The sequence below is a fragment of the Pollachius pollachius genome (assembly GCF_949987615.1).
Source record: "Pollachius pollachius genome assembly, chromosome: 10".
Classification (NCBI taxonomy): Eukaryota; Metazoa; Chordata; class Actinopteri; order Gadiformes; family Gadidae; genus Pollachius; species Pollachius pollachius.
Window position 1 is genome coordinate 1,040,165 of NC_136943.1, and position 20,322 is coordinate 1,060,486.

General features: G+C 45.6%; 1 protein-coding gene across 1 annotated transcript in view; it reads right to left on the reverse strand.

Annotated features, from left to right (window-relative positions):
• tnmd (tenomodulin) overlaps positions 1 to 19,889 on the reverse strand; it is a 32,697-nt gene extending 12,808 nt beyond the window's left edge. Inside the window, exons 1-4 of the mRNA XM_079744338.1 lie at positions 19,761 to 19,889; positions 17,073 to 17,207; positions 4,052 to 4,192; positions 888 to 995 (exon numbers count right to left, since the gene is read on the reverse strand). Coding sequence (XP_079600464.1) covers positions 888 to 995; positions 4,052 to 4,192; positions 17,073 to 17,207; positions 19,761 to 19,808 — 432 coding nt within the window. The 5' untranslated portion in view covers positions 19,809 to 19,889. The remainder of the gene's footprint in view (positions 1 to 887; positions 996 to 4,051; positions 4,193 to 17,072; positions 17,208 to 19,760) is intronic.
• Positions 19,890 to 20,322: the final 433 nt, after the last annotated feature.

Genomic DNA, 20,322 nt, shown 5'->3' on the forward strand with positions numbered 1-20,322 from the left:
TCTCTCCCATGCCTGCCTACTGGAGCCCAATAAAATCGGACCGAAATAGAAGGAAAAAAAACACCTTTTTTAAAGAAAACACTTTTTTTCTCTTTTATTCAAACCTCGGCCTCTCACACGTTCTCCCCCGAGGCTGTTTGAGTAGAGAGGGAGACTTTGGAGGAGGAGGAGATTAAAATTTAATATTGGTTTGAGATTAACAGCAAACAGCATTTGATGTGCGCCACAAAGGAGGTTGTGGGGTTTTCTCGCACACGCGCCTTCAGATGCTGTCAGAGGCAGCCCACGACCCCTGGGTGAATTCCCTTTTTTCTTCACTTCAGTGGGAGAAGCGTTGTGAGGGTGGAGGCTGGATGAGATGGACAGCCAATGGGGTGGAGACTCTCTGTGTCTCTCTCTCTGTGTCTCTTTCTCTGTCTCTGTCTGTCAATCTCGCTCTCTGTTTCTCTCTCTCTCGGTTTCTCTATCTATGTCTCTCTTTCTCTCTCTCTGTGTCTCTTTCTCTGTCTCTGTCTGTCACTCTCGCTCTCTGTTTCTCTCTCTCTCGGTTTCTCTATCTCTGTCTCTCTTTCTCTCTCTCTGTCTCAGAGAGAAAGGTTGGAAAGGCAGAGGGATAGAAAGTGAGTTGGAAAGAGAGAGAGAGACGGTGTGTCAGAGAGAGAGGGGGGAGTTAATGTGAGGGAGAGAGATAGATAGTGTCAGAGAGAGGGAGTTAAAGGAAGAGAGATAGATAGTGAGTCAGAAAGAGAGGGAGTTGGAGGGAGAGAGAGAAAGATGGTGTGTCAGAGAGATTAAGGGAGCGGGAGATAGTGTGCCAGGGAGGGAGAAGGGAGATAGAGAGAGGCGGTGAGCCAGAGGAGGGGGAGACGGCGGCTGTGGACTCCTACCAGTGCCTCGGTGTCCTCAGACGCCACCTCAGTCACAGTGGGAACCCTGGTAGATTGGCTCTTGATGTAGCACCTCTGATGTTTGCTGAACCGGATCCCTGTGATTCCCTTTGACGAGGGAAGAAAAAAAGGAAGGGGAAAGGGGAAGAAAGGAGGAAAAGGATAATCAAGGAACTCAGATCAATGCAATGCGATGCGTTCAGCGACGGCCCTTGCCGTTTCCCAGAGGTGCAGGGGGGCTGTTTTCAGGGAATAAAGCATGTTTTGTGTTTTCGTTTGTAGGAAAACCAAAGCCCTTAAAAATAACCCCGCGCCTTGTTTCATCCGTTTTATGTGTCTGATTTGATGATTGCCTCGCTTAAACACAATTCTCCCTTTTAAACATAATGTAACCTGTTGTGTGTGTGTGTGTGTGTGTGTGTGTGTGTGTGTGTGGTTGTGTTCGTTCTCACTCTAAATCCCACAATCCTGCTACAGAGCTGTGTATCATACAAGGTGTTCTTCCTCTCTCTCTACGCAGAGGGGCCTCTGGCTGAATTAGGGTGTCAGGTCACTGAGTCTCAGGTAATCTGCTCGGTCATGTACCGAATCGCCTCCCTTCTTCTCCTGATGGTGGTCCTGCTACTCCACCACCACCCCCGACCCCATCCCTCCTCGCGCCGACAGAGAGCGCCTTGGCGGACAGGGGATGAGGATCAGTTTCATTCCGTCTCGCCGCAGCCAAACTATGTTAATCCCAGAGAAGCAATTGAAAAGAGAACTCCTTGAAGACGCAGGAGGAAAGGTGGATGAAGACGATGAGAGGGTGTCAGGGCCGGGGGCTCTCTCTCTCGTCTTTGGACGGTCGTAGCGCACTGGGAGATCCGCCTCTGTCGCACAACGGCGTCCAATTAAAAATGACATAAGCGTTGTTGAATGATGTGAACGTGTTTATGTGATTCTATAGAAATTGAATCAAGGGGCTGTGGTGATTGGTGGGGCAACGCTCCTTTCAAATCAATTACTTGCGGATGGCTATTTCGTTCCTCATTTTCCCTCCTCTTTCTGCGGTGCGGTCCGTCTGCAAACAAAGCACCAATGGGGAAGGGGACATCTCGTGAAGCAACGCCTGTCATAATCCGCTGCATGTAATTTCATCGCTGGGGGAGAGAGATGGGGCGATAATGGTCCCCCAACACAGAACCATAATGTTTATGCCCAGCTCTATTGTGATGAGTTGCTGTTTAATTTGTGTCTACTGTAATGGCAAGCTGCAACAGAAAAGAGGGGGGGGGGGGGGGGTGGAGACAATCTTGTGATGAGATGCAATGATTACTGAAGTCGGTGAACCAGAAAATGAAAGAAGACATGTCATTACGGGGATAAGAAATGAAGTTAAAAAAAAAAAGGCAAGACAAAGGATGTCGTTTTACTGGGCCCACGTTAAAGCATCCACTTGGCATATTAATACGTTCACGTTTGTGAGCAATGTTTTGATTTGGGGCGAGTTGCGTGACGGTGTTGGGGATAGGTGAGTGGAGGCAGCTCTAATCACGGAGACACCAGGGCCGTGATTCCCGTCCACTCGAGCGGCTGTCAGCAGGTGATGTTTGGGAACAAAACACCAGGCGAGAGGCTGAGTGGCTCAGCCCTTTAGAAGGAGAAGTTTTGAGGCGACAGACTGAAATTAACTGCCGGTTCGCTGCTCAACTCCAGTGAATAGAGAGCTTAACTTGTGTCAGCCGGAATTAGGTCTATCAGTGGTGTATAATGGGCAACTTATCATGCTTTATAAGATCCAGGGGCAGGCTTCGAGAGCATATGACTTCCCTTTATTTGCTCTCTCTCTCTTGCTCTCTTTCCACAATAATTTGTATTTATGCTGGCAGTTTTCAGACCTCGTACACTACTGGAAGTGTGCTTTAAAAGCTTGCAGCTAGCAACAAGAACCACATGCTAAGGCCTCACAGCTAATTCAAAGCGGGAATTATTCCCGCCCCAACTCAACCTTGCTGTTAACCAGGTTCTGTCAGAGATCACCCATGTTATAGATTCAACCATTTATTGCGGGTAATGGTCATACTCTTTTGGTTTGGTGGTAATGTTCCACTCTTTTAGAGTGCTCCTTGCTGTAGGTTTTGAAGCATGACCTACAGGTGTCAGATACAGAATACCAACGTTTCAAACTCTATACAATCCCCCATGTGGTACATCAGATAACTCGACCCATCGTACAGGTTACATGCAATACAGAGCAGAACCAAAGCAGGTGGGGGCTGCGGTTGTGGTGGGGAAAATTCAGCTCAGGAAACATAACTTTGCAGGATGTGTTGGATCTTAAATCAACCAACCTATCAGCCATATGTACGTGGGTCTGATTAGCTGTCAGCCGAACTAGTGACGCCCATTAATGGGGACTCCCCATGGACGCATATACCAAGAATTCCCGTGACGGTCTCCCTAAAATGTTACTCATATAATGAGTCTATTAACCGAGCAATAATAGTGATTGCTAGGGAACGGTTAATGTGTTCGCTTTGCGGATGAAACTTGTTTTGAAAGTCACCCAAAGTCAGGTTCAATCCGATTGGCGGAGCCACACGGCGCCGTGAATCACGGCGCTCAGCCCGCCTAGGATCGCCCTCTGTGCGGTCCCGCCGCTCCAGACGTCTTATCTCCGGCGCCGTGGCCTTCCATTCTGAAACACGTCTGGTTTCTCGGCCTGAGACAATAACGGCGGCCATTTCTGCCCCCGGCCCATTGTCCTGCCGTTGTAAATCCCTCCATTTCCCAGGTCTCTACACGTCCCTCAGGCTCTGGGGAGATTGTTTCAGAGGTGGCTTTGGTCTCTGTAATGGCGTGCTGCATGCTTTTTCCTTCCATCAAAATTTCAATTTCCATCCTCAGCCCTCAGCAAACTGTGGCATAACGCGCGTTTTTCGTTTTGCCCGTGACTCCATTTTTTTACGGCGCGGTTTGAATGACTCTGTCACCTTGTCTGTCATCGCAAAAAGGAAAGAACGAAACAATCCCATTAGCGAAGGGGCTTTACTGGGGGAGCGGGACTTAAAACGGGCCCCGTGTTTCACCGTTTTTGTGGGTTCTTTGTGGAAATTCATCGTGGTATCGTCTTTTTAAATACACACAGAGATTACAGGACGCATGCCACGTGACTCTGTACTTACGTTCTTGAAGTCGTGGACCTCCAGCACCTCATCGCTGCCGTTGCCCATGCGGAAGATCTCGATGCGCTGGCCGGGGTCTATCTCCAGCAGGCTGTCCGTCTCCCTCCCGTCCACCACCGCCTTGTACTGGTGGTCATACACCTGGAGACACACACAGGCGCACGCACGCAGGAGCGCAGACACACACACAGGCACACACACACACACACACGCATGCACGCACGCACGCGTGCAAACACGCACAGGCGCAAACGCATACAAACACACAAGCACGCGCATACAAACACAGGCACACAAAGTTTCAGATTCCGTTAGTTTCACTGTGGATCACTGGCACAACTTCATAGTTATTGATAATTTGTTATTGATCATGTTGTAATATGAAACGACGGGACACACAATGAACTTGTTTACCATGTCTCACGCTAGCAAGACTTGGAGGATTAGGATAGCGCCGTCAATAGATGCTCGACACATTGGATAATGTTGATTTAGTGCTTCATATATTTCTCTAAGACGCCGACTATAGCGTGTGAACGATGAGTCAAACGATGCTTACATATTCAGAGGACAAAAATGAAACTTTATTCTTTAAATCTTTTCAATCCGTCACATGTTGGAGTTCTATTGCCTGGACGTCTGTTCCAATGTCCTCATAAACTTCTGTTCTGATCTCCTCATAAGCCTAGTGACCTGTCCCCCCCCAGAGCTGAAGGGGGGGACGGACGGACACCATGAGGCATTGGGAGTATTGGCGTCACGGTACGGCATTAATAACCCGCGCTTTGAGGCAACAATCAGCGGCACACTGAAAATATTTATAGTGACAAGCTGCACTGTTTATATAATGGAATGCATCATTAGAGATTGGGCTCAGTAAGCAAAATGGACGCCTTTTTCTGAAGCGAGTTCTTTTCTGGGGGCTGTGGCGTCTCCTCTGGCTCCTCCTCATCGGGCGTTGGCGGGCCGCAGAGCGCCGTTGTTTATCTCCACCGCTTGCTTGTGTGCTGTTCTCGGTCACGCATGAGCGCCTCGTAAAATTCCCTGTCTCAAAGAAAAAAGGGAAAGGAACCCATGCCCACCAGCTGAAAATATGCTATTAATATTCATGCGAAGCTTGTGTTATGATGAGAAATATATTGCTGAGTTCATTTTCATCCGTCTCCACGGTAAATGAAAGTATCGCCGATGAGACGAATGGCTAATGAATATACTTAGACAGGAATCCATCAGGATTCCCCGTTGGTGGAAAACATCTGAAGGTCTTTTTATAGTCCATAAGCCCCCCCCACACTTGACAGTACAATGTGTGTACTTAGCATGTTGTATACCTGCTCATGCATTATTCATGAGATTTAAATGCTTTCTCCCCTCCGTCTGATGCCGACCGCGGTAATAATGGCCGCGTGGGATATAAGTCTTAATGGAGGATCACCTACGGAATGGTACCGGAATATAAAATCTTCATTAACATAGGTCACGATTCCCAGGTTCGACGAGAGCTATGACTCCACACTGCGGCAGCAGAGCTAAACTAGGCCAGGGCTTGGTATTTAAGTGTCAATTGAGCTGTTATGGAAAATAAATTGGGCCATTAAACAATTTCAAAGTCTGTGTGGTGGATTAAAATTCGATTTGAACATTTTTCGATTCTGTTAACATAAAGGTTGAGGCGTCGGCGTCTGTGGCGTAAGGGGGGGGGGGGGGGCTGGGGGAGTATTGATCTTACCAGAACAGTGAATACCATTTACAGCAGGCCATCACTTTGGATGAAGATCCTATGGTGAGATTCTCTCCACATCACAGGGATGAGATGTATAATAATATATTACAGCAGTAGGACTTCAACTGGTTCAATATCCAAAGTGGACGCTGTGCACTGTAATTGGCATTCTCAAAATAGAAATAAATTGCCTCTCTCGGCCCTCATAATTTTCCTTTTTTTGGAGGTGGGTGCTTTTATCTGTGCAGACGCCTGGACTTCTGTGTATGCGTAGAGCCGGGTGCAACGGTTAAAGCACTTCTTTACCAGAAGTTAGGAACAGAGCAATCATCATTAATGATGATCCTTGTGGCCTTATTAAAATCACTGGCTGTTAATTTAATTACCAATAATAACCCATTTTTATACCTTTTTAATTGGAAAGACATCTTGTTAATTCCTTTCTCTATCTCTTGCACACCAAAATAGCAGAAGGGCACGATAGGCAGAAAACAAGCCCAAAACAAGGCTGCTTAAAGCTGAGGAAGGAAAAACCTCAAGACAACTCATTACTTATTGATTCACAAGGGACTTCTCTTTGGTTGAACGTTGTGTTATCTAGAAACTAAAGCATTGCAAGGAGAACAGTTTTTTTGTTCGAATGTCTGGAGTTCACTGATGACTCCCACTGGTGTGAGCGAAACTACAAGGATCCCTTCCCCACAGAAGGACAAACGACATGAGGCCACGGCCGCATATTGGAGCTGAGCACTTGAGTGTAATATTCCAAACTATCTGGCATTCAAATTGAAATGCAAATGATTCTGCACCAGCGACCGAAAACAGTTTCGTATTCAAAAAGAGGACAAAACAAACGGCGACAAAAAATAACCCCCCTACACTACAATATAGTCAGTTCACAGTAGAATAGCCGTTTTTTCTCACATCACAGGAAGCCTTTCCCTGTAGTACAGTAGATAAAGGATTCCCATCTCAGCTGCCAAGAAGACATTCAGGCTGGGGAGTGTTTGGCGAATGGCACCCTGGAAGTGGTCACAGACAATGCCGTGTGTGCATGGATGTGTGAGCGTGTGCGTGCGTATGCGTGCGTCTGTGTGTTTACGTGTGTGGATGTGCATGCACACGCAAGTGCATTGTTTACTCCCCTCCTCGCGGTTCCTCTCTGAGGTGGTCCTTAACAACCATCAGCCAGATTGTTTCTAACACAGGCCCACATAGGGGCTTGGGGAGCCAATGAGAGGCGACAGGCCGGCCCCCAAAGCCTGTGGCTGTTTGTGTGAATAGCGCCGGGGCGGCCCACTGGAGAACATTACGCTAAAGGTCACGCTGATATTGTTACAGGTGACTGAGCTGTGGTCGGGACTCTGCCTGTCTGAGTGTGTGCGTGAGTGTGTCTGAGTGTGTGCGTGAGTGTGTCTGAGTGTGTGTGTGTGTGTGTCTGAGTGTGTGTGTGTGTGTGTGTGCTTGGCGTGTTGTGCAAATAGACAGGATGATGTGATGACAATATGTTCCCTCGGTTGTCCTTGGGGGGATGGCAGATAGAGGCTCCGGTGAGGTGGAACTGGATGCTTGTCAGTCCCAGCGGGTCGGTGGGGGGACTGGTGGAGGGGGGGGGGGGGGGGGGGATGTGGGGGAGGTGGTGAGCAGGTGGGGGGGAGGCATGGCTCGTATAATAGACCGAGGCTCTTGTCCGGCCACACAGGCTGCAGGAGGATCAGCCCTAGTCCAGGGCCAGGCTAGCACTGAGGAACAGACCCCGGTCTCCACAGACGTTTTTTTTTACATATATTTCAATAATCATCTGTGTTGCGAGTACCGGAAAATATACCTCAAGCCATCTGTGCAAACGATTGGCAGCGGATCAATTGTTCCACCCCAGACTGTCTCGCCAAATATTGCATGTATAGGGGTCTCCCTCTGCCTCGGCCGCCGTGCCTCGTGGAGCACCTGTGGTGCCAGTGCATTTGCACATTGATTTTCCTCTCCTTTACCCCAGGTTGTATATTGCTTTGTAGCCGAGGGGGGATTCGAGTAGGCAAAAGCCAATGCAAAATCCCCGTCCAAAAAAAAGACGGGTGGAAAATGTCAGCTGCAAGCGTTCTCAGGAAAGGCACGGTGAGTTATTGTCGCCTTTCGCTGTTGTGTGGGACCGTCGTGCTAAAGCACAACGCCTCATTTGTAGCCCTGATTTTCCACCGCTCGTCGAAACCAACCGACCAAAAATGAGCTCCTGGCAGCCGTGCCACTGCTACTGAGTCGACATAGGGTTTTCATTTTCATACAGTTGCTTCTTGGAATGCGAAAGTAGAAGGGGAAGAAGGAGATTTTTCCTCATGAAGTTTCAGAGTGCAGGTTGAGTGGCTCCTCTCCCTCTCTCTCTCCCTCCCCCAGAGTGGGAGTGAGAGGGAGTGGGAGAGATGGAGGAGCACCACTAGGTCCTTGTCCTCCAGCTAGCTGGAGCCGTAGTGGGGCTGATATTCACAGTGAGATCATGTCTGTTCACATGGGCAGCCACATGAGAACGGCTAATGTCTCCCCAGGGCTCTTCTTTGGTTTGCAATGTTGTTCTATTAAGACTTTGCCTTTTTTTCTCTCTATCTCTCAGGAGGAAAATAAAATGAAGAAAAAAAGCACAAAATGAACATCTCTGTTAGGCACACGGAAAATTGCCACTACTGAAGCAAAAAGCTCTAGAAAATTAAAGCTAGCGCAATTTCAACCGGAGTAATTAGTGTGCGTTCTCCCCCCCTCACTTGGAAGGGAGAAACTTGGGAAGGAAACACCGTGTCCAAAGCAAAGTGTTGCGCTGAGGTAATGAAACGATACAGAACAGCCGTGACTAAGAGAGTGCGATACGGCAGTACGATGAATGATCACTCGTAAGGAGGATTTATCGAGATCCTGGGTCACCGTGTGTGTGAACATACACTCACTGTATCTGAAGCATTGTAGTAATATCTATATTATCTCTCTCGTTGCTTGGTCTGACATAATACTACTGTAGTATATGAGATGTTTATTTAAATGTTCAGATATCTTTAGCAGGCCTCCAGTATATGACACACATGCAGTATATATCTGTAAGGGGATAGAGAGAGAGAGAGGGAGGGAGATAGAGATGGAGGGAAGTTCAAAGTGCTGCTGCATATAAACAGAAGCTGTGGGGTTGCTGCTAAATGTATGCATTTTGTATGAGGCATTGGGTCGGGCCAGAGCGACTGGCAAGAGGAGAGAGGCTTTGGACTTCCAGATGTTAATGTTGAGCGTCATGGAGATGCCGTGGAGCTATTTCAAACGAGACACTTGCATCCGATGCACTAATTGAATAATGACAATGACATACCAGCTCGCTCTCTATCGCCGCCCTGTGGTCGGACATACCAGGCAGGTGGAAGATGATTTGTGTCTGAAATGATTCATGCCAGTCTTAATTATCTTAACGTCCCTTACCCAACTTTATATTTTGTTGTCAAAGGCACTGCTGTTCAGAGCATATCTTAAAATCTTGTCCTGCCACTTAAAATAAATGGAGAGCAATTTTTACCAAATATAGCAGCCAGATATTTAGCCTGGGCTTGGAGATGGCTATACATGTTGCTTGCATTTTTAGAAAGAGGTTACAGAAGTTTACAAAAAATTCAAAGAGGGCTTCTAAATATAAACATTTGTGAGGCATTCAATGTTGTGTGCTTTGTAATTACAACCAACTCTATTCTGTGGTTCTGTTAATTGTGGAAGCGAGCCTAGCTAGGAGATGCTGGCAAACAATAACGAAAAGCTAGCACTCAAACCCGAGCCTTCGGTGGAAGGATCTCTGCGGGATCCAGCCAAAGCACTTCGGTAGGTGGGTGAATGTTTCCTCTAATTGCTGAACATTAGCAAAAAAAACATTAAGTGTTATCTTATCCTATACCGGTGTGAACGGCAGAAATAGTTTTCTTTGGTGCATACTTCAGTTGGTACTCTTTCAACTTGGCAGTTGTTTTACAATGCCTTTGGAAGCCATACAGCGTTACCGAGTCTGAATGTGGGGTATGTAGCGTTAAATGGAGCTCGGATGGGGGGGGGGGGGGGGGGGGATGGGGTAAGGCTGCTTTGATAAGAAAGCTCATCCAAGCACTTACATTAAACATCCATTTGTTTAATGTTTTACAGCTGCGAGCGTTCTGCTCTAAATGAGTGACACTGAGAGCTTCTGAAGATTCCCACCACACTTCTTTGGTGTGCTAGAAAAATAAAAAAATCGTGGAACAAAAGATGAGCTTTTACCTTGATGTACAAAAAAAAAAGTTTCTCTTGATTCATGTTGAGATCAGATGAAGGCGTAATAGGTGTATGGTTCTGTGAAACTCCTTAGTCACGTTGTTATCTGGCCTCTATACTTTCTTGTGACTTTCTAGCTTTTTGTTTTGGCTAAGTATGGCAAACTAATCATCTGTGAGGCTCCCACATGTACAGCATTCTTCAAATAGCGGTCTAATTTACCAATCTAAACACCCCAATTCCCCCGGATTCTTATGTTTGAAATTGTGTGTGTACCTGGAACTGTTTTGAAGCTGATAAAAAATGTCTCTTGCTTTTGTTGCAATGAATTTCCGTCTCACTTTGCAAATATCACTGTTAAAATAGAGTTATAATGGTTACACCAAGTCAGGTTTTTTCTTATACGTTTTATTGGAGTCAATTATTTGTAAACCGCAATCTGAAATATAAAAAATAACAAGACCCAAGCAAAAATCGAATGTGATGAAAATTGTCACAAAGTCTTGAAATACTTCAATGGTGAATGGGGTTGACTTCGATAGGATCTGGCATGGGGACTCTGACTTAAAGGACAAAACATTTCTGGGATATAGACTGTTCCCATCCACTTAAAACGGCCTGTTTGTAGTTGTTACATGTACCTTTATCTTCAACGTTTAAAAGTTTGTGAAAACGTTTGTGCTTGTTATTCCTTGATTAGTATTCCTTCCCAAGGACCAAGTCTCCAATGTCAACACAGAAGGGCACACAACTTAACACAAACCCATTTAACCGATGTTGCCACGTAAATACCAATGAAGGTATTAAATCTGACATTTTTACGTATGATAATTTCAAGGGTTAACCCAGGATTTAAGTAGCCTTTGGCACTCACGTCCGGGATTGAGTTGGGGAAATACACACGCGCCTACATGAAGGATATCATTCCTTCAGAGTCATCTCCAAACCAGGAGCCAACACGCCTGTTTTAAAAGGTACACTTCCGATATCGGCTCGGTTTCCCTCTCCCGTTCCTCCACACACAGGCAGACGTTCTCATCCATTATCCGCTTATTACATGCAGTAAAACACGTGTAATGACCCACTTTTTCTCTGCGGCCCCTGAGTTACTACCTGACAGCGTGTGTGTGTTGTGAGACCCCCGCGACTCTCGCCCACGACGGGCGACCGTTGCTCTTAATTTGAGGAGGTTCCCCTCCAACCAGCGAGGGTATATATATTTATATACATGACTAATCCCACCTGACATTTAAAACAACTTGAAGAACTTGAACTCTCCGTGGCAATCAATCACCTCCGTGTCTGCCATTGTGCTCCAGAAAGGCGGATGTTTAGAAGGGACAGTGTGTCAGTGTGTGTGTGGGGGGGGGGGGAAGTAGAGCTGCGCTATACATCTCATTGCAGCGAATTGGTGGAGGCTGCTGACATTATAAAGGAAACAATCATTGGGAATAAGACCCCTCTGCAGTGGACATGGCCGCTTGGTGTGCTGCCCGTTTTAAAACCGTCCCATCGCCGAGGAGGAAGTCAGGGCCACCTGGGAGTAAGTGACACCGAGGGAGTGGCTGGTCTGGTCTGTAGAGGTGCCTTTATGATGATTTAGATGCGCTATATAATTGAGACCAAGGAGGAAGGGGGACACTTTGACATGTCTTGATTTAGCTGGCCTGTGAGGGTGTGTGGTGAACCACAGCCATGACTCACACATGAGGCAACGTAGGTTTAAAGCTCTGTGCGTAATGTGCGGGGAGTCAGTTAAAATAGGCTAAATGGATATTATGGCTCATTGTGTGACCACAGAACACTTGTAGCATGTTTCAGGAGGGAAGGGAAGGGGTTTGAGTGGTAGTATAAAAGAGTGGAGGTCATAACTAGGTTTGTGTTGATAGTTGTACTAATTAGGCCTACTTGTGAGCTTAAGCCCGTGGTGAATATCAGGTATAAAAACAATATTGGGTTTGGATGGTTCACCATGTCAGTGGATCACTACTGGCCAAGAAAGTGGAAAAACAACCTAATTGGGGACTTCTCAGTGACAGATACCCTTCACGGTCCCAGCACATTCAGCTGTGAATGTTAAGTACCACAGCCAATTCTCCTGCTGGGCCCATGTCATCCCAACTATTAAGGCAGGCCTGTTTCCATCCAACACAAGAGCATCTGGGATATCCAGTCAGCCATCAGCTTTCATGCTCCGCCTCGGAGTGGAACACAAAATAAAGCGGTTAAGGAGAGACCAATGCACACACATTTTGTGGTCCTACTTGTGAGGTTGAGAAATTGGCTGTTGATTTGTATACCTAGTTCTTCTTGGATTCTGCCGTTAATTAATGATTTAGGCTGTATAACGCAGTATACTGAAGTGTTGGTTAATGACTCGGAAGCTTAAGAATTACCAGGAGAAATGTATAGTTGTGTTGATGAGTTTGATGTTATCATTAGAGCTGTTAATAACTCGGTTAGAGAGCATTTAAATGATTTCTTTGCTGAAATTGTATTATTTTATCCTAATCATATTGGGAGCATTACAGAAACATTTTAAACATACATATTGATGCGCCGATGAATTAGCTGAACAAGCAAGACCAGTCTTTAGGTTTAAAGTCATCATTTAACATTCTACAGTATGCTTACAGAAAACCCTTGTCTGACTAATCGATAGTCAGCAATCAATACATTAAATCGTATGGTGTACACGTGTATATGTATATATGTGTATCTATGTATATAATGTATATGCATTTATGAATGTGTAGACTATACTAATGGATAAGTCAGCAATGGTTAGAAAAATAAAACAAAATAAACACCTAAACATATGTGTTTTTAGTAGAGATGCAGGACATTCTAAACCTCACTCCTCTTTGAAATAGGGTAGCCCTTTTTGGGGGGGAGCGAAGCCTGGCTTTTATCACTGCATTAGCACCAAACCTTTTCAAAATATGCATGCAAAAAGATGATGTTTACAGTAGACGTTGCAAGTGTGCTTGGGGCGCATTTCGACAACGTGATGGTGAATGCTCCCCGAGTTGACTGCAGAAGTGACTCGGGAGAGGGAAAGTGAAGTGCAATCACATTCCAAATAGCACACAGCTTGGCTGTCGCTGTGTGGAAACGGGTGATGGGGGGAGGGGGGGGGGGGGCGGTGAGAGAGGGTAGATCTGGGGGGAAACGGGGGGGGGGCTTTCGTGTCTCACTTTACCAGATGCACTGTATTTGTAGCAGGCGGCAAAGGAGGCACGGATTGGAAAGGCAAAATGTCCTACCAGCGATTAAAATGTAAATGTACACGCTGCACTTTTCCCCCATTGCTACTGAAGAAGCACAGTGTAAAACGAAGTATGTCACGGTGAATGGCCCCAACAGGTCGCTCCGGCGCGGATTTTCCCAAATACAGCTCCCACCCCCCACCCTCTAGAAGAAGACAATGTGACAAAACTTTGAGAAAGCTTTTGTAGACTTCAACTCCGCTTGCCACTAAATTTAACTGTCCCCTTTTCCCATAATCCTCCACGTTTATCCTCTTGCCTGAATAAAAACCATGATGTAGAATCTCGGCGTGGTTTAATTAAACATCCTCAAAGAAGAAGAAGAACAGCTCCAGTGGAAGGACGTCGGAGAACGAGCGTCACGATGTGTTCGATTACAAGCTGGTCCGGGCTTGGTGAAGGGCCATCTGCTTCGGTGATAGCTCCCTATCAAAGTTAGAATCCACCATATTGTATGCTGACAAGGAAGTACAAAGGAGAGGGATGCAAAATCTGCATGACTAGAAGACAGATGATATCACAGTCTCTCTCTCCCAGTCCGCTGTCCCGTGGTGATTGCAGAACAATGAAGACACTGCTAAGAAGACTTGATTTATTATAAGCTATAAACAGACAGCAGCGACGGCCTTGGGGAACACCTCCACCCATGACCGCTGGAGGCTGAGAAGGGGCCAGGATCGTTCATTAAAGGGGCAGTGTGTAGGAGTTAGTGCCATCTAGTGGTGAGGTGGCAGATTGCCAACAGCTGACTATCCCCCCCTCCACACCTCCATTCCACCAAGAAGCTGTGGTGCCAAAGGCCAAAATGATATCATCGTCTCCCTATGATTATATGCTCATTCTGAGGTAACGAAAACACAACGATTCTTATTTTCATGGGAACATACACTAATTAAACCCGACTCATAAATATAATAGTCCATTCCACCCCACTCCGTTCTGCTATTTGCTGCTATATTCTACACGCCACCCCTCTAAGGAACAACAGTACTGACACAGAGCTCTTCAAATGCTGCTGAGTGTCAGAACGGCGTCCACCATGGGAACGGAGACGGGAAGAAAGCTAGAGAGAGAATGAACCATTAAGGTGAACAAAGACATCTCTGCTTGAATATTCAGGAGATTCCCTCATGGAAGTCACTTGGGTATTTCTCCGTCTACCCTGGCTCGCTGTCAAACTCCAACGCTTTTTCAATGTTTATTTCCAAAAGGAGAAGCCAGTATACAGCATCAACAATTTGTTGTGTTTACCCGCATCAGTTAACTTAACTTTATTCTGCTTAATGAAACAAAGGCACTACCAAGAACAAATAGACCTTGTGATACTTTAATATTTTCTTTTAAAACTCTGTATATAAATCATAATTAGAGTTTTAGTTAATTTGACCTATATTTTTTACCACTTACACTTGAGTCATTTGGCCAGGCGCAGTATTAACGGCGTTGCAGATATCCACTGTTTCTGACCCGTGAATTAATTGAGAAAGCCTGGCTAATCCCATGGTGAGTTATTGTGGTTCAAAACAATAATGAGCACATAGTAAATAGTGAGACCGTTCTTTCACTCGGTGAGCCAAAGACTCCCGCGTGCAGCCGATCTAGACATCAGAATATTAAATTACACAGCAAGGCGTGCCTGACTATATCAAATGCACGGGCTGGAGAAAGAACGGCAAACTCTCTTCCTGAGGATCGTGTAGCTACACATGTTTGGAGTAATTAAAATGGGTCCTCAAGTGGCTCCCCTGTTAGGCAGAAAGACAATGCACAGAGAGGGATACCGCTCCACGGTGGTGTACACTGTAAACGAAGTAGAAGGGATTTGTGAAGCTGTTTTAACAAGCTTTATGTTTCCCTCTCACGCCTACATGGTATGGACTCTGAGAACAGTAGGGTCAGTTTTGTTCTTTTCAGTAGCGTGGAGAATTAAGAGACAAAGGATGCATTTTGAGAGGGAGATTTTTGTTTCACAGAATGTCAAAACAAAGGAAGACAATAGTTGACTCCACGTTATGCTTTGAGTAGGAGGATGTACGGCATATGTTTGAGGCCTGAAGGTAAATATTTGCAAATATCTATGTCTGGCCATTTCTCTCTGCCCATCCATCCATCAACCTATCAGTCTATCTACCCATCAATCCATTCCTCTGCCATCCATTCATTAACCTATCTATCAATCCATCAATCCATCTATATAAATCCAGATATCTGCTCCCCATCCACCTGTTCATCTATCTATCCAACCTTCCGTCTACATCCATCCACCCAACTGTATATCCAGCCGTCCCTCTACCATCCATCTGCAATCAAACCCTTCATCTGTCAATCTATCCCTCCCTCCGCCATTTTAACCCTCCATCTCTCCATCCATGCCTCCGCCCTTCCATCCTAGAACGGTGTCCCCAGCCCAATCTATCAAAGATCTGTAGCTGGGGTGTCCTAACGGAGCGCTGGCACACTCTCCCCTTTGAAGTGGCTCAATCTCCACTCACTGATGGAGGGCAATGACTGCGCCTCCTTCTCAAGACCCCATTAATGCAGAGCAAAGGGTCCACAAGTTTGATGTTCATTGCCTCAGCAACCTCTGCCATCACCGCATTTTACACCACGTGAGAATGATCACAGCTTGTTAAAGTGGAAATAACGACTGCTCCACCTCGGGCAGGAAATATTTAACAAGGACAAAGGAGATTGCTCTGAGGTGATTTATATCTGTGTTGAAAGGAGAGGACATGGGCATGGTGTCGTTACAGGAAGTAGCGGTGAACCGTGGCTAACCTAAACGTAGCATAGACTCAACAAGTTTAATTATTGACGCTATGCTTGTGGGATGCTGTGCACGCCGTCCGTGGAGGACTTGTTGCATTTGGCGTGACCGCTGGCGATATCCTTCCAACGAGGGGCATTATTACTCGGGTTACGAAGGTGTTTTTTCCTCTTAAAGCCGTTACTGGCCCGTTGATATACGGCGCAGACGTGTCTTCATTTTATCGTGAGGCTACAAGATGTCTCTGCATTGCTTCAATCACCCATTTCGCTCAGTGCAGACATCATATATTTGCCAGAATGTTTCTCTCCTTTGCAGCACTAAATTGTAGTCGAGAAATTATCGATGTATTGTTGCTGGAGGCTTGAGTAGATTGGCTTTTTTTGGCATCCTGGGAAAATCAAGGCTGAGCAGATGAGTGAAAATGTTCTGTATCAAACTGATTGAATTGGATTTTACCAGATGAATTGCCAGGACAAGTGTTAACCGCAATTATTTTGCCAATGTCTGACTGGTCCCAGTCCCAGAAATGTGGTCAATGGCAATTAAACCCAATAGTGGGCTTTAAGAATCCGGCATCACAAAAGTGTTTGCTATGTAAATAAACACTAAATCACTGGGTAAGGGAGGGGGGCTGAAATGTCCAACTATTTAAGCCCAGTGATTTGTTTTGGATAAAAAATTACGGAGACGTGTCCACAAAAAACAACCTATTTTGGGCCGGGTTTTTTTCCCCCCATTTTTGCAATGATTCCTTTAGTTAGTTTTTCCTCTTCTTCCATCCAGCCTTGCAAAACAAATAAAAGAACAAAAAAATGATGATAAAAAATGTCAGTTTGGCCACAAAACTTTCAGCATGAGAAACGACTCTGGGCCGATAACCCCCGCGGTCAGCCCACCGGAACAGACAGAGACACATCCCCACGATAAATATCAAGACAGCACGTATCTACACATACAGGGACGGTGCAGAAACAGTGGGGGACTAAACCGTCTTACCTTGGCTTGGTTGGGACCCCAGAAGTACCTCAGGCTGAAGACCCCTACGGCCAAAGCCAGGACCACTAGCCCGAGGATCAGAGCCAGGCGCCGGTACGTTCGGAACCGCGCCGTCTTCTCTTTCCCCGTTTCAATCTGCGACAGGAATGCAAAATGATGCACAAGGCATACACACAACGTATAGTATCACACACGTAGGTCTGTGGCAGCTGTGGGTTCCCAGCATGCGGTCTCCTCACCCGATGCCACCCCGGTATGACAGGCATGAAGCTCTCCCTTTAGATTCAGGTCCTCCTTTAGAGCTTGTGAACACCATATCAATAATAATCAGCGTCACAGCGTGGTTCTATCTGGTCTTTTCCAGATGTGCGACCAATTCCGATGAACGTTACAAACAAACAAACATGCACGTAATCCAACTTTGACTTTGAGGATATGTGACGTATCGGGGAATAGAGCGATCTCCCATCAGAGCGGTGATGATAAACATATAATGGATGCCACGCTGTGGGGAGCCAAGCGGTGGGGAGAGGAGAGTTCTTCTGTGCCCATAAAAAGGTCACATTCGCAGTATTCAACTTTTTTCCGCCAATTAAATCTTGCCCTCTGTTGTAGTCGATTCCCCGAGCTGCAGGCAACAAATTAACAAAGAAAGGCTTTGGTTCACCATTGCTTTCAACAGGAAGAAATGAAAGATGTTATATTCACGCTAGAGCACTTTTGAAGGTCTCAGCAAAGAGCGGCCAAAGGAAATATAAAAAAAGAAATTCCTAGCTCAATTATTTATACTGCTAGTATTTCATATCTGCACTATGTAGCTATACTAATAATAACAATGATGAATGTGGATTCTTCCTTGAACAGACCTACAATCAAATATGATGGTATTTAAAACGAGAAGGTTTTTGTTTTGTGGAATACCATAAACCTAAAGTATGTAGGTTGCCAAAGTGCCATAGTTACAAATGCCACACTTCAATTCAATCAAGGGACGTGTGTTATAATTATCCACATGAACGCAACGCAAGACAGTGGCCACAAACTTGGGAGCGGATCAAAGCCCAGAGCACTCCTCAAATTTTATAGGAAACAGAAGGCAGTAATCAGAGAGCCCGAAATTCCTCGCAGAGGGAATTTCTCCAAGCATGAAAAAAAGGAAAAACCGGTGGCGGAATTCTACTCCGCTGCTCAGGCAGGTTGAAGGCGCAGTGGAAACTTAAAGACGAACCTGAGCCTCCACTGAACCTCGCTCCGCCGTCAACTACAAGAACTAGGGCGGGGGTGGGGAGGGGGGGGGGGGGCGAGACAGGCACCGAGCCGACAGACATTGAGTCAAGTCGAGAGGGATGGATTGAGGGAAAGATGAAATGACAGAGCAGAGAAATTCAGTCAGGGACGGAGACACTAACACCGGGTTTAGGATCAGATTCATGTGGGGGTGTGTGTGTGTGTGTGTGTGTGTGTGTGTGTGGGGGGGGGTTGGCGGCCAGATGCTTCCTTTTGAAGAGCGTTGGCGTCTTTCTTTTCATTCTGGGATGCAAAGCTCATGGGACATCCTGCTGATATAACAACGAGAAGACACGCTTCTCCATTTCAGGGCTTGGGCTATAGCCTACCTCAACTATAGGACCTGCACCATACTATACCTCAATCGATTCTGACAGGAATATTCTGAGATATAAAGCTTCATCACTATCTTCACCTAGTATGTTATCAGCAAGCATAATTCCAAATGATGACGCAATTAGCCCCCTGAAATTAATGGGAACTTAGTTGATTACAGGGAGTCTCATCATATTGTCAACATCCAAGCCTCCATGAAATACTGTATTCCAAGGACAAGGGACCCCGACCCCACATTCAAGTTATTGCAGGGAAAGCAATTTAATAGGGCATTCTGAAAGCTTTCAGGTGCCCTGCGCCTCTGTATTGAACTACTTTACTGCTTCTGAAGAGCAACAGGGAAAATGCCATTGGTATTGACTTATTTGTTTCGGTATGTGAGTTCTAAGTTTGTGCAACCTGTCTAAATGTGTTGTTTGGAGTGGTATGGTCTAACTACTTATGCTGTGGTCAGGGTCAGGTCTCTGGGGTAAAGGAGAGCCTTGATCTCCAAATATATATAGATAAATATTTATGTGTGTGTATATATATATATATATATATATATATAGGTTTATAAACAAATGAAACAAAGTCACTCAAAATTGGACTTTAGTCGGCTGAATATATACCACGGCATAGGTTAAGAGAAGAGTGTTCAGAGAGAAGAAATAAGAGGCGAGAGAAGGAAGAGGGAACCAAGAGACATCAAGGGGAGCAGGAGGAGGTGGAGGACGAGGAGGAGCAGGAGGTGAAGGACCAGATGGGAAACTCTGAAGGTCCCGTACAATGCTCCCATTATGCAGCCACACTGTTCTCCAAAAGAGTTTTCAAAGGAAACTTATAAATGTGCTCTTCAGTCATTTCCAGCTATGATTTCAACACAACACAATATTCTGCCAAAGTACATGTTGTTTTTTGTTTTTGCTTTTAAATTCCCCAATAATTAAAATAAACAGAATGTCAAATAATCAACCACAGTAAAACAACAAACACACCTCATCAACAGCTGTTGAAACGCGCCACCAAAACAATCATAAAACCATAAGAAACACATCCTTCAAATGGCCAATTAATAATACTCACATCTTTCCATATAACCTGCTGGCTGTTGGACTGGATTCTTGCTTCCATTATGCAAGCCCACGGGAGGATTCCTTCCACTCTCCCTAGCTTGGAAAATTGCAACTGCAGTGAAGGCTGAGCAGTGCAGCGCTCCCCTCCATAGGTAATTTGGGGGTGTTCTAAAGGGGAGGGAAGTTTTTCAGTTGGAATAGAATTACTGAAACATTTGCGATAGCCATTATAAGCTGAGGCAGATGCCTGCCTCCTGCACTGTGTCCATATCTGGCTGTGTAAAAAAAAAAAAAAAGTGGAAAATTGTAGATGGATTCACAGGGAAAGGCAGACTGTGTTGAATAAATGATATACCGTACTTTCGAGAAAATAACAGCTTCCACCTCTGTAACCTTTGATTTGTGTGTGAGTGTGTGGTGTTTTTTAAGCAGAAGTTTGAAAAACACCTTCATGTTACTGTTTTAGTAGAGTTACATTTAGGCTTATTGAGAACAGAAATTGCCCTTATTTTTTCCCTCAATAGATAGTTATTCACTCAATATCCTTCATTACAAATGTCGTTGGTTTTTGT